Below are 14,197 nucleotides of genomic sequence, written 5' to 3'. Positions count from 1 at the left end.
GTGTCCCGGCCAATATTTATCCCTCAACCAACACCAGTAAAAAAAAACAGATGATCTGGTCATTATCACATTGCTGTTTGTGGGACCTTACTGTGCACAAATTGGCTGCCACGTTTCCTACACTTCTGAAGTACCTCATTGGCTGTAAAGCGTTTTGGGATGTCCTGAGGTCATGAACGGCACGATATTAATGCAAGTGCTTTTGGAGAGATTTATTTCAAGGGGGGGAAACTAATCATTAAATCGCAGGTAGTATCTGCAGCACGGTGGGGAGCTGTACCAACCTACTCATGTGGTTGTAAACTCCCCTGGACGGGACACACAACAAACATCTGCTTAAAGGGGGTTAGAAAAAACAAGACCCTACAGTTGAATAATCAAGACTTTCGATGTAACAGGTGAATAAGCATCTTTTGGGAAACTTCATGCAACCTTCTTGTATGATGAAATAAGCACACCCCTAGCAGCAGACTATGGAAAATGTAGACTGCTATGGCCACAGAGAGTCAGTGTGTGTTGTTTGTTTTGTGTGAAAGGGAATGATAAAAGATGCATGAAATTGACACAGAAAGGCAAGAAAACAGAAAGAACTGAGAGTGCTCCATCAGAGGCAGCTTGTAGCCTTTGGTGAGCTGTGTAACAATGGGACCTACACATCCAACCACAGATCCAACACAGCTGTGGGTTTCATTAGATGAAGAGACTGGTGACTAAAGTAAATAATTAACCTATTGTGATCCAGTGAAAGTGCTGACAGGGCTAACCATATCCAAGGGATTTTAATAACATTTCCCCAATTTAATTGCACAAAGTCTATTTATTGCCGTTGTCGTTTAGACACACCACCTGTATTAAAACAAATCCTGTAATAACATTTTAAAAACGGATTAAGATTTTCAGTGGATAATCATTAAAAAAAAATGCTCGGGAACGATTCAAGTCAAAGCTCATGAACTTATCACAGTTGAAATATCCAACAAACGGAGACCATCACTAAAATCTGAGGTAGAGCCCGTGTCTCCATCAGACTCTCGGAATACTTTGATCTCTGTTACACTGTTTGTGGTGACAGGCTTCTATTTAAACCATTTCAGCCCTTCTTTACAGGATTTTCCTCAGGCTCAGTTATATATTCCCACTAAATAAAGCAGTGTAAGCTAAGGAGAGTGCATACTAATTAATACATTAGAGAGATTAAAATACTCTTGGGAGCAGCTATTATAAAACAATTAGCACAGAAGCTGCAAATGGAGAATGGGTTAAGGGCTGCTTTGCAATACAGTTTGCGTTTACTGTTTCACTCCTGGATTGTGCTTGTGGGAGGCAATTATGTGCCATAAAATGGTAATGAAACTGTTTTACATACTTAATTAGGAGGTCACAAGGTTACCAGTTCAGGACTTGTATGTGAAAACATGCACTGCAGGACATTTTATAGATTGTTTGTGCCTTTCACGTTTCATGGCTATGTCAGAATGAACGAGGAGAGTTTAAAAAGCAGGTTTTTAAAAAGTTGCACCAGTCAAATTTTTTCTACTAGACGTTTTTCTCCCCCAACTTGCAGGAATACGTATTTAAAAAAGCGCAATTTTAAATTGAAGTGAAACTGTCCAAAGATAAAACATTTTAAGATAATTCATTTCCACACCTCGAGGTGATCATTTTGGATGTTGAATTCTTAGGGATCATGCTGCTACGAGTAACTTGGTGATAAGTAACGACATCAAGTTACATTAGATTAAATTAAAAACTTTTAAACACCATGAAACCAGAGGATTGGGTGAATCAGCGCCTTTCACATTTGAATCTGCGGCAGAGCAAGAGAATGAAAATCCCATCTCTCTAATGATCTTACTGTAAATCTGCCTCAACTCAGGGGAGACAGGTCCAGCCATCAAACTCTCCATAAATGTTAGTAAATTGCCAAACTGATTCAGGAATCTCATGCATGAGAAATAGAAAAGTCACTGGCGCAGTCAGAAACACATTTCTAAAACTGGGGCGCAGTTTATGCAGCTGAATAACGGAGTGGGATTGAATTTACACCCAGTTTGAGCAATAAAACAACCTGGGAACAGCTGATGTGGATACCAGGGCCAGAAGTAGGAAAGTGTTCCATTCTCCAGCATCAAACATTCCTCAACTTGACGAGAGCAAGTATTTCTAAAGCACCATCTTGATTTAAGTGGATATCCTCCTGACCCCTCCCCAAAAGAAAAAAATTAGCTGATTAAAATTAAAATAACGTGTTGACTAAGGTTAGAGATGGCAGCACACTATCCATTTCAGGCACTCAGCATCAACAATCACTCCCGGGACATACAGATGCACAGGAAAGATTGTTGTTCTGTACCGACAGAACAGCACAACCTACTGTCCCAGCAAACCTATTCCATTTCCCACCCGTACCCGCGCTGAGTGAAATTGCCAACTTAAGGGCCGTTTTAGTGGACTGATGACCACTAACTGAACGGACACTGCCCAAACTCATTTCATGCAAGACTCCCTCAGTCAGCAGACAGAGATAGAAGAGATATTTATCCCATCAGTCTGGGCTGGATTTGAAGCAAATCCCAGAGGGAAAAGGCTTGCATCTAACATCACCGTATCAACCAGTTCACAAATATTAAGAATGTAGGAACAGGAGGAGGCCATTCAGCCCCTCGAGCCTGTTCCCCCATTCAATCAGATCTGTACCTCAACTCCATATCCCTTACCCAACAAAAATTTATCGATCTGTCTTGAAAACGTCTACTGACCTCCAGCATCCACAGCCTTTTTTTTGGGGGGGGGAGAAGAGTTCCAGATTTCCACTACCCTTTGTGTGAAAAAAGTGCTTTGTGATTTTACTCCAAATGGCCTAGCTCTAATATTAAGATTGTGTCCCCCTTGTTCTGGAATCCCCCACCAGAAGAAATAAATTCTCTGTATCTCCCCTATCGAATCCCTTTATCATTTATCACCTGGATCAGATCACCCCTCAACCGCCTAAACTCAAAGGAATACAAGCCAGGTTTATACAACTGGTCCCCACAATTTAATCCTCTCAAGCCCCGGTATCATTGTTGTGAATTTGCACTGCACCCCCTCCAAGGCCAATATATCCTTCCTGAGGTTTGGTGCCCAGAACTGAACGCAGTATCTCCAGATGGGCTGTGTACAACTGAAGCGTAACTCCCTCACTTTTGAATTCCCACCCCCTTGTAGGTAGTTACTTACAAATGCCGAATATATTGTGTAAAGGACAACAGGTGAAGTCACAACATGAACTGCACCCCACACACTACAATTCACCTTTCTGTCCGTGCCGACTGCTGAATTTGTCACCAATCTCAGGACGTCTCGTCTGTCTCAGCAGAATCTTAATTAAGAATGCATCTTCAGAGTTTGAGGAGATCATCACCTTCTCAATATACGAGTCTGTTGCTCCTTTGTATCTGTTAATGGAAGCAACAAAAGTAGTCATAGGGTGATACAACAAAGGAGACGGCCATTCGGCCCATCGTGCCTGTGCCGAGTCTTTGAAAGAGATAGCCAATTAGTCCCACTCCCCTGCCCTGCAAATTTTCTCTCCAAGTATTTATTTTCCCCTTCAATTAAGGTTAGTAGGTGCAGCGGTACTCTGTCTAGCACAGTTTGCAATTATATAGAAACATTTAATTTATTTCAGCTTCTGCCCTTCAGAAACAGTAAATATTATCCAGTCAAAGTGAGTGCTCGATCCAGTGCTCCCAGCGGGGGGCTTTACTCAACGGGATTGGAGAATCAGGGCTGTCGTCCTATCTCTGACCCACAGTCCCTTCGAGCACAGCTCCTGGCTGGGAGCATGGGGATTGTGGACTTACTGCAAAAGTGTTTGTCCTTCAATGCTGCGCTCATTTCCCACAGATGGTGATGATGATACTACCCGAAATTCTGGGTTTACATGAACTGTTACATTATACTGGTTATTTCATTCGATCAGGATTCTGCAGGTTCAGATACAATATTCACGGTAGAAATGACATTTCCCTTTCATTAGGGTTACACTTTAAACAGCAAAATCCCTATTGTTATTAGTTTCCCAAGAAAAAAGAACTTAAATTTATATGGTGCCTTATCATATTTCTGAATAATGTTCCAAGTAACTTTGAAGTGCAGTCACTGTTATGTAGGTGAATGCATCGGCTAATTTGCACAAAGCAAGATCCACAAGCAGCAATTTGATGAATGACCAGTTAATCTGTTTTTGCAGCGTTGATTGAAGGAGGAATATTAGCCAGGACACCGGGAGAGCTCCCTGCCCTTCTTCCAATGGTGTCGTGGGACTTCAGCATCTACCCGAACCACAGGAACAGGCAGACGGGGCCTCGGTTTAACATCTCATCCAACGGGAGCGAGTTGTTATGATCTGGAATGCGCTGCCTGAAAGGGCGGTGGAAGCAGATTCAATAATAACTTTCAAAAGGGAACGCGATATACACTTGAAATTTGCAGGGCTATAGGGAAAGATTGGGACTAATTGGATAGATCTTTCAAAGAGCCGGCACAGGCACGACGGGCCGAATGGCCCCCTTCTGTGCTGTATAATTCTATGGATGGTACCTCTGGCAGTGCAGCACTCACTCAGTATGGCATGGGGTTCAGCCTAGATTACGTGCTCAAGTCTAGGAGTGGGGCTTCGACCCATAATTTTCTGAATCGTAAACAACGATAACCAACTGAGCCTTTCAAAAGAGGTTTTGAAAATCTGGTGACAAAATATTAATTTCATCAAAAACATGGGTTTAAGAGAAATTCCAGAAAGGCAAATTATATCAGCAGTGGTTTAAATAAGATACAGGGATACATTTTTATGAGTTAACACTTCTACGCTGAGCCACGTGACTGGAGGGCATATCGGAGATTTGGGCTCAGTGGGTAGCACTCTCGTCTGACTCAAAAGGTCATGGGTTCAAGCCCCACTCCAGGACTGAGCAGATAATCCAGACTGACACTTCAGTGCAGTACTGAGGGGGTGCCGCACTGGTGGAGATGCCGTCTTTCAGATGAGACATTAAACTGAGGTTTTGTCTGTCTGTTCACAGCACTATTAGAAGAGCAGGTTCTCCTGGTGTCCTGACCAATATTATCCTTCAACCAACAACAACAAACTATCTAATCGTTAAAGGGTTAAATTAAGAGGGCAGGTTGCATAAACTTGGCGTGTATTCATTTGAGTTTAGAAGATTGAGGGTGATCTGCTCGAGGTGCTTAAAATGTTAAAAGGATTCAATGGGGTGGATACGGAGAAACTATTTCCACTGGTGGGAGGAATCCAGAACAAGGGGGCACAATCTTGAAATTAGAGCTAAGCCGTTCAGGAGTGAAATCAGGAAGCATTTTTTCCCACACAAAGTGGAAATCTGGAATTCTCTCCCCCAAAAGGCTGTGGATGCTGGATTTCAAGTGGAGCTTTCAAGACTGAGGTTGGGTAAGGGTATCGAGGGAGACGGAGCAAAGGCGGGTAAATGGAGTTGAGGTACAGGTCAGCCATGATCTAATAGAATGGCGGAGCAGGGTTGAGGGGCTGAATGGCCTCCTCCTGTTCTAATGTTCTTACGTTCCTTTTCATCTCATTGTTAACTCTGGGACCTTGCTGTGCGCAAAATTGACTGCAGTGTTTGCCTACTTTACAACAATGATTGCACTTCAAAAGTAGTTTATTGGCTGTAATGCGCTTTGGGATATCTGGAGGATGTGAAAGGTGCTATATAAATATAAGTTCTTTCTTAAAATATCAAGCGCAAGAAATTTCCGTCGTGGCTCCAGTCGCCCAGTTTTCATTTCCAGAAGCCTGAACCCTGGGTTGACACACATTGGTGTTTGAACCTACGTGATTGGGACGTCGCGAAACTGTGGCTGTTGGGATTGTGCGGTTCCCTCCAGCGGAGTCTGTGTAACCGTCGGCATTGACTTATTCACCAGCACTTGCCTGTTTTCCACTTTCTCACCTAACCAAAAATAAGGGCAATGTGTAACTGTTTCTCATCAGGAGCTCACGCTGCACAATGTAAGTGTGGAACACTTGCGAAAATTCTAATTTACAGAGTGATTCACTGCAAATGAGCGAGGACCAGATTTACTCTGATCAATGACAAAGGATAAAGTGCATGTTTTATTTTAATACAGTTAGAACTATCCAAACACAATCTGAAAGTAACAGTCCATTCAATATCCACATCCCAAATGCTAAATACATTGCTAGGTGTCCACATATTGTACTGATCGGACAAGTACAATGAAAGGTAAACGTTTCACCTCCAATTCCCATCCTTGATCCCCACTTTCTGAAGGTGGTCAGTAATGCTAGGCACAGGTCCACAGGCGTTGGCAGTCCACTGGTACCTTCCCAAGTGCTCATTTTATTCATGCGTTTGTCCCCAGACAGCTAATGTCAGGAAATTACTCAACTGTGGGAGGTATCACAGCTAAGTCTGATTTTGCGTGCGCGCACACTCTCTCTCTCTCTCTTCCAAGTCAGTCCCTGAGCAACGAGTGGGAATTCAGCTTCAACCCTCTGTGACAATGACTATACCACCCCTCCTAACTCTTACCCTGCTGAGATCGGCTAAATCAGCAGGACCCAGGGATCAAACGTGGCCTGTACATCTCAGTGCCACAGCTCACCGTGCATTAACCCACTGGCTAAAGACTCTGCAAAATATAATACTCACCACGAGCAAGGGGGAATGTCAGACTGATTTGGATATACTATTTATTAAAACTACAACAGACCATATACAATATAAAAGTCTATCTTGTTGCGAAAAATTACAGCAGTGATTAAATGTAAATTAACTTGAAAAACACATCAAGAATTCTTTCCTTTCTCATTCCTCCCCCCACCTCCCAACATCTAGATACAGTTTCCGTCCCCTCAGGAAGTCAACATCTTGATATAGTTCCTGACCCCCCTCCCTCCCACCACCAAAGCCAAAAGCTGGATTCAAACCCTTAATAGGCAAAGATTCCACATGTGCAGTTAAGCAACCATGGTCAACAAACGAGGCAAGAGACAGTATCAAGCCACAAGGAAAGACTTACACAGATGCAAGGAAAAGTGGAAATTCAACAGACTGGGAGAGCTACAAAAAAAAGGAATAGAAAGAGAGTAATAAGAGCTGCAAAATGGGAATATGAAAAAAAAAACTTGCAAGGGATATCAAAGCTAACAGCAAAAGTTTTATAATATATTAAGAGAGAGTGGTAAAGGGTGAATGCAGGCGAGACTATAACAGTTAAGAAACTTGGCAGACTTGTTAAATGAATACTTTGTATCCATTTTCACAGTGGGGAAAGAGGACAAAATACCAGTGGTCGAAGGGAACCTAAAATTACGTTAAGGAGAGGAACTTAGTGGATTTAAAATAAGTAAAAAATGCTAATGGAGAAAATAACGGGACTTAAGATAGACAAATCTCCAAGACCTGATGGTCTCCATCCCAGGGTATTAATAAGAAACAGGTGGGGAAATTGCAGGTCATGTGTCATAATTTTCCAAAGATGATTCAACAATTTTGCCTTTGGATTGGAAAATTACAAATGTCACTCCATTACTTAAGAAGGGAAGGAGAGAGAAATCAGGTAACTATTCTCATCCTTATGTTCAAATTCCTCCATGGCCTTGCCCCTCCCTATCTCTGTAATCTCCTCCAGCTCTACAACCCTCCGAGATCTCTGCGTTCCTCCAATTCTGACCTCTTGTGTATCCCCGTTTTCCTTAGCACCACCATTGGCGACCATGCCTTCGGCCATCTAGGCCCCATGCTCTGGATTTCCCTCCCCTGTCCGCCTCACTACCTCTCTCCCCTCCTTTAAGATGCTCCTTAAAACCTACCTCTTTGACGAAGTGTTTGGTCACCAGTCCCAAATTATCCTTATGTGGCTCAGTGTCAAAGTTTGTCTGCTAATCGCTCCTGCAAAGAGCCTTGGGACGTTTTACTACATTAAAGGCGATATATAAATCCAAGTTGTTGTAACTACAGACCTGTCAGATTAACATTAATTGTGAGGAAGTTACTGGAATCTCTCAAGGTCAAGTGGCTGAATGGCATACTCCTGTTCCTATATTAATTGTTACGATCAATCCCTTAGTGCCATAAATGAATATTTGAATCACAACTAGGCACAGGGGGTATCCAGTCCCTGGAATTTAACTTTCACTGCCTACCATAAGACATACACAATACAATCACAGACCCTTTTAAAAACAGTTACTACTCACTTGCTCACAGTTTTCCTGATGCTGTAAAAAAAACCACTCACTATGGCTTAAATTAGCATTGTCTGATATGAGCAGGTGTTAGTCGCGGAAAGGAGGATATCACCAAGTTGTTGATTGTGCTCTGCTCTAACCCAACATATCTCTCGTTGCCTCACCTGGTGAGCAAATACCATCTGCATCTAGAATTTCATGGCGCCAAATTGGCTTTCGTGTAGCCGCATCGAGCATTGGACCCATGACTTTGTCAAACGTTTGATTGGTATAACGTTTAAGTGTACATTTTGCATTTTTATACACAAGGCATCTTCCAAAACCTTGAAGGAAAAGAAAAAGGATGAAGGCAACGATTATTACAGCTAAGCACCCCTGAAACAGTCAGTCAGTCAGTTTCCAAAGACATATACAATTTGGGCATCTAACAATGATGTTCCTCCCTTGTAGTAGCAGGTTGCTGTCCCACTGACAGACTCAGAAACAAAAACAGGAGTGGGGCTGAGGGACTGAGAAGAGGCAGGGTGGGCAGTGCCAGTGGGTTGGGGGGGGGCTTTAGATTAAATGCTATTCCAACTCCAAGGTGTTAATCGTGGCTCAGTGGGTAGCACTCTCACCTCTGAGTCAGAAGGTCGTGGATTCAAGCCCAGAGACTTGAGCCCATAATCCAGGCTGACACTCCCAGTGCAGTACTGAGGGAGTGCTGCACTGTTGGAGGTACCGTATTTCGGATAAGATGTTAAAGTGGGGCCCTGTCTGCCCTCTCAGATGGATGCAAAAGATCCCATGACACTATTCAAAGAAGAACAGGGGAGTTCTCCCTGGTGTCCTGGCCAATGTTTATCCCTCAACCAACATCACTAAAACAGATTATCTGGTCATTATCTATTGCTGTTTGTGGGACCTTGCTGTGCACAATTTGGCGGTCAGGTTTCCCCATATTACAACAGTAACTACACTTCAAAAGTACCTTGTTGGCTGTAAAGCGCTTTGGGACGTCCTGAGGTCATGAAAGGCTCTATTTAAATGCACATATTTCTGTCTTTCTGCACGTTCAACATAGGCTAAGTAATTCTGTGAGTCCAGTGCATACACTTTGCAGTTTCATTTTTGATGCATGATGCATACGTTACCTCTGTCCAAAGAAGCCTTATTTAGGACAAGAGCATCTTCAATATCATAACCGCTGTAGCTCATCACTGCAACTGTGGCATTCTGCCCAGCCGGTAGCTTTTCAAAATCAATCAGCTCGATGGATTTGGTCTTCACCATGGGCTTTTGAGGATACGCGAGTAGGTACATGAGGGTGTCAATTCGGTTACGCTGATTATAGCCGATTGTGCCTGCAGAGATACAATAACAAAATATAACCAGTCTGCGTTCTTGAAAGCAGACCGTTCCAGTCCTGCAAACTTTGGAGATCTGATTCCTGGGCATACAAATCAAATCATAATCTTTGGCAGCTGATCAAAAACAAAACAGGTGTTAAAAAAACCCCACAAAATCCCAGCCCAATGCAGGTGCATATAAAAGGTGACGTTTTCTGGGTCAGATTTCATTAATTAATTTTTACTTCAGGTTTCAGTAGTTTCCAGATTATAATAGGAGAGCTCATCCATTCATACAATCGTAAAATAATACAGCACAAGAGGAGGCCATTCGGCCCATCGTGCCTGTGCCGGATCTTTGGAAGAGCGATCCAATTAGTCCCTTTCCCCTGCTCTTTTCCCATAGCCGTGTAATTTTTTCCCCTTCAAGTATTTATCCAATTCCCTTTTGAAAGTTAATATTGAATCTGCTTCCACCGCCCTTTCAGGCAGTGCATTCCAGATCATAACAACTCACTGTGTAAAAATTTCTTTCCTCATTTCGCCTCTGGTTCTTTTACCAATCACCTTAAATCTGTGTCCTCTGGTTACCGTCCCTTCTGCCACTGGAAACAGTTTCTCCCTATTTACTCTATCAAAACCCTTCGTGATTTTGAACACCTCTATCAAATTTTCCTTTAACCTTCTCTGTTCTAAGGAGAACAATCCCAGCTTTTCTAGTCTCTCCACATAACTGAAGTCCCTCATCCCTGGTACCATTCTAGTAAATCTTATCTTGTGCTGAGTTAGCTGAACCAACACTCAACATGGTCCCAGTTAAATTTAACTCGTTTTTTCACAAAAGCCACACATTGTAATGATGGTGCCATTAATCATAGCTACACTTTCAGCCTGCTCAACATTTACATCCAGATTTTGACAGTCGCCCTGCTTTCTAACGTCAGAAGTGACGACAGGGAACTGTATCCAGGGAGCTGATTGTACAACCTCAGAGTCTGGGCAGCTGAATACACCAGCCACAGAAAAAAAACAGACAATGAATTGCAAATGACACTCCAAAACAAAAAACACAAAAAGCTTCACACACAAAACCAACAAAGGGGCTCTGCATATATATCGATCTGTGTTCTGTATGCACTGATCCTACTTAACTGTGTGTGGCAACAAACTGTTCACTTTGAAAATGATGTCAAATGGGTACAAACACAAAAAGCAATTAGGAGAAACCTTTAGCATTGGTCCGGCATCACTGACCCATTGCCAGAAAAGAGAAACAACTCTTGGAGACAAAACCTCTAGAAATCTCTCTCCAGGAATATGCAGCGATTAATAAACTCACCTTTTCACAATGTTATATAGAATCACTGAATTTACAGCAGGGCAGGAGGCCATTCGGCCCCACGTGCCTGTTCTCTTCAACTGGAGCTATCTTCTCTAATCCCTTTCTCGTTTCCTTTTCAAATATTTATTGAATGCCCCTTTAAATGATATTGCAGGCTCTGTCTCAGTAGCCACTTGTGGTAAAACAATCCTTGTTCTAATAACCTGCTTTGTGAACAAAAAATATTCTAATCCCTCCTTCATTCTGCTCATAATCCTCAGTCTGTGCCCCTTGTAACCGATTCACTAATCAATGGGAACAATCTTTCACCATTTCCCCTCTCAAAACCTGATCTTGAAAACCTCCATTAGATTCCCCCATTAACCTTCTCTTTCCCATCCATGTTTTCAAATCCCTCCATGGCCTCGCCCCTCCCTATCTCTGTAACGTCCTCCAGCCCCTACAACCCCCCTCCACCCCCCGAGATCTCTGCATTCCTCCAATTCTGGTCTCTTGCGCATCCCCGATTTTAATCGCTCCACCATTGGCGGCCGTGCCTTCAGCTGCCTGGGCCCTAAGCTCTGGAAATCCCTCCCTAAACCTCTCCGCCTCTCTCTCCCCCTTTAAGACGCTCCTTAGAACCTATCTCTTTGACCAAGCTTTTGGTCATCTGTCCCAATATCTCTTTGTGGCTTGATGTCAAATTTTGTATTATAACATTCTTGTGAAGCGCCTTGGAACATTTTACTACATTAAAGGCGCTATATAAATGCAAGTTGTTTTTGTTCCTGTGAATTATTTTTTGTATCTTTCTTCATCACGATAATTTTTTTCAATCTAAGCTTTTTATTACATTGCAAATTTGAATTTAATTTCTGAAAATTATATTTAGAAAATAAAAGTACATGAAACGGTGATTGAGGGAACTGATCAGGTCAGAGGTCAGGAAATGATGTCTGTGCTGGGCTGGATTATAACCACAAATATACAATGGTTCTCATTCACGTGCTCCAACATCAGCCTGTCCCCCGGAGACAGATCTGCATCGGCAACCACACACTGAATGCACAGCGATTCATGGATGTTAAACACAATCAATAACCTGATCCTGTTTTATATGTAAACAATGCCCTTTGCACTCCGTTTTCTGGTCGCCGTGTTTGCTCTTGCTCCTGACTGGGACACACCTATTGACCTATTATTTATTCTCGGGATGTGGGCGACACTGGCAAGGTTGCCATTCATTGCCCATCCCTGAGGTGGTGGTGGTGGTGAGCCTTCTCCTTGAACCGCTGCTGTCCTTGCGATGATAGTGCTTCCACGATGGTGTTAGGGAGGGGAATTCCAGGATTCTGACCCAGTGATGAAGAAACAGCGATAAATGTCCAAATTGGGAAAGTGAACAGCTGTCTGCTGAGTGCGCTCGTCAGATTCCAATCTATCTGAGCGAGACCGTGACATTGGGCCAAAAACGAGCTCAAGTCTCCCACACTATTCCAAGAAAATGGAGGTTTCTTTTCCCTAAATAAAACAGACTGTTCATTCCCAAGAAATTAAGGAGTTTGGTTCAATAGAAACTCTCAACTAAAATAATGGTCTTTTACAATTTTTTTTTCTTAAAACCTAATAATTTCCCTGATTTCAGCCCCAGTTCATCCCTCAGCCTCCCAGACCCAGTCACTGCTCTTCCCGCTGAGCCTCCCTCCTGGCCCTGCCCTCCAGTTTCCCTCTCCTGCACGTGTGTTGTTGCAGGAAGTCCTGGTTAGTGCCACGCCTCTGGATCCAATGTAACAGCGAAGAGAGGACCACATGGGTCAGGGTAAACAATGCACCCAGACCAGGACCACCTCCTGCCCGACTCTCCCTGAAGCACCAGGTCCCTGCTCTGTCCTGCCCCGTGTCAAGCTCACTGTTGCCCAACAGGAGAGATAATTTCTATCGTAGGGTCGGAGCTATGAATCGGACTCTAGGCCTCAGTGGAAGAATAGTTGAGAGACAGACTGAGAGAGAGAGACAGAGAGACAGGGACAGTGTGTGAGGCAAATCAAGAAAAAAAGTGAATAAAACACAAAGACTGGGAGACAAATGAGGCAGAAAGATTTACAGCTCCACAGGAAACACCACACTGCAGGTACTAGCACAGATTGCAGCCAAATACAGTGGGACAGCTTCAATGTGTTGGTTGCAAACTCCTTGATATAGTACAGTGTTTCTCCTTTTACAGAAACACGCCATGTAAGCAAAAGCTGCAATAATTTTTCATAAGATGAGCAACTCTTACCCATGGCTTGTTTCCCCATAGCACACTGGTAGGTGTTCCTTGGAGATTGATTGTGGTGAGGGTAGGGGATGAGTCCTGCACACACCCCCAGCAGTGTAAACGGTTCAATCTCCAAGTGGGTCGTCGGTCTGTAATAACGAGCAACAGAGCAACTCTCAGGCACTTAAAATAGAAAAACATGGCACAGAAAAATATCTCTTATACCATACAACAAAAGTAGCAGCAGTAAAGTATAATGGAGCGCTCCGTTTAATTATTTCTACATACATGCGTACAATAATTATCAAATTTGAAGGTTTTTTTATTTCTAGAATGGGGAAAAAGTGTATTAGGAGCAGTAAAACATTTATTGTCACTAATCGGGTGGATGCGGTAAGGATGTTCCAAAGGATGGGTGAAACTAGAACGAGGGGGCATAATCTTAGAATAAGGGGCTGCTCTTTCAAAACTGAGATGAGGAGAAACCTCTTCACTCAGAGGGTAGTAGGTCTGTGGAATTTGCTGCCCCAGGAAGCTGTGGAAGCTACATCATTAAATAAATTTAAAACAGAAATAGACAGTTTCCTGGAAGTAAAGGGAATTAGGGGTTACGGGGAGCGGGCAGGAAATTGGACATGAATTTAGATTTGAGGTTAGGATCAGATCAGCCATGATCTTATTGAATGGCGGAGCAGGCTCGAGGGGCCGATTGGCCTACTCCTGCTCCTCTTTCTTATGTTCTTAACTGAATGGTTCTCTTAAAGCAGAGAAGGTTAAGGGGCAATTTAATAGAGGTGTTCAATATTATGAACAGTTTCCAGTGGTAGAAGGGTCGGTAATCAGGGGACACAGATTTACAGTAATTGGCAAAAGAACTAGTGAGGAGAGGAGGAGAAACTTTTTTTACACAGCGAGTTATGATGATCTGGAATGCGCTGCTTGGGAGGGCGGTGGAAGCAGATTCAATAATAACTTTCAAAAGGGGAATTGGATAAATACTTGAAGGGGAAAAATTTGCCGGGCTATGGGGAAAGAGCAGGGGAGTGGGACTA

The 14,197-nt window shown here is 43.1% G+C and overlaps 1 protein-coding gene across 1 annotated transcript in view; it reads right to left on the bottom strand.

Moving 5' to 3' along the window:
* Positions 1-14,197, bottom strand: part of polr3b (polymerase (RNA) III (DNA directed) polypeptide B) — a gene marked incomplete at its 5' end in the record, with an annotated part of 35,459 nt that overhangs the window by 9,527 nt on the left and 11,735 nt on the right. The window contains 5 exons of the mRNA XM_067979223.1: positions 3,295-3,437; positions 5,855-5,972; positions 8,401-8,559; positions 9,370-9,579; positions 13,167-13,294. Of these exons, the coding sequence (XP_067835324.1) occupies positions 3,295-3,437; positions 5,855-5,972; positions 8,401-8,559; positions 9,370-9,579; positions 13,167-13,294 (758 nt within the window). The remainder of the gene's footprint in view (positions 1-3,294; positions 3,438-5,854; positions 5,973-8,400; positions 8,560-9,369; positions 9,580-13,166; positions 13,295-14,197) is intronic.

The sequence above is a fragment of the Heptranchias perlo genome, unplaced genomic scaffold (genome assembly GCF_035084215.1).
Source record: "Heptranchias perlo isolate sHepPer1 unplaced genomic scaffold, sHepPer1.hap1 HAP1_SCAFFOLD_437, whole genome shotgun sequence".
Taxonomy (NCBI): Eukaryota; Metazoa; Chordata; class Chondrichthyes; order Hexanchiformes; family Hexanchidae; genus Heptranchias; species Heptranchias perlo.
This window is presented reverse-complemented; position numbering and strand designations above follow the sequence as displayed.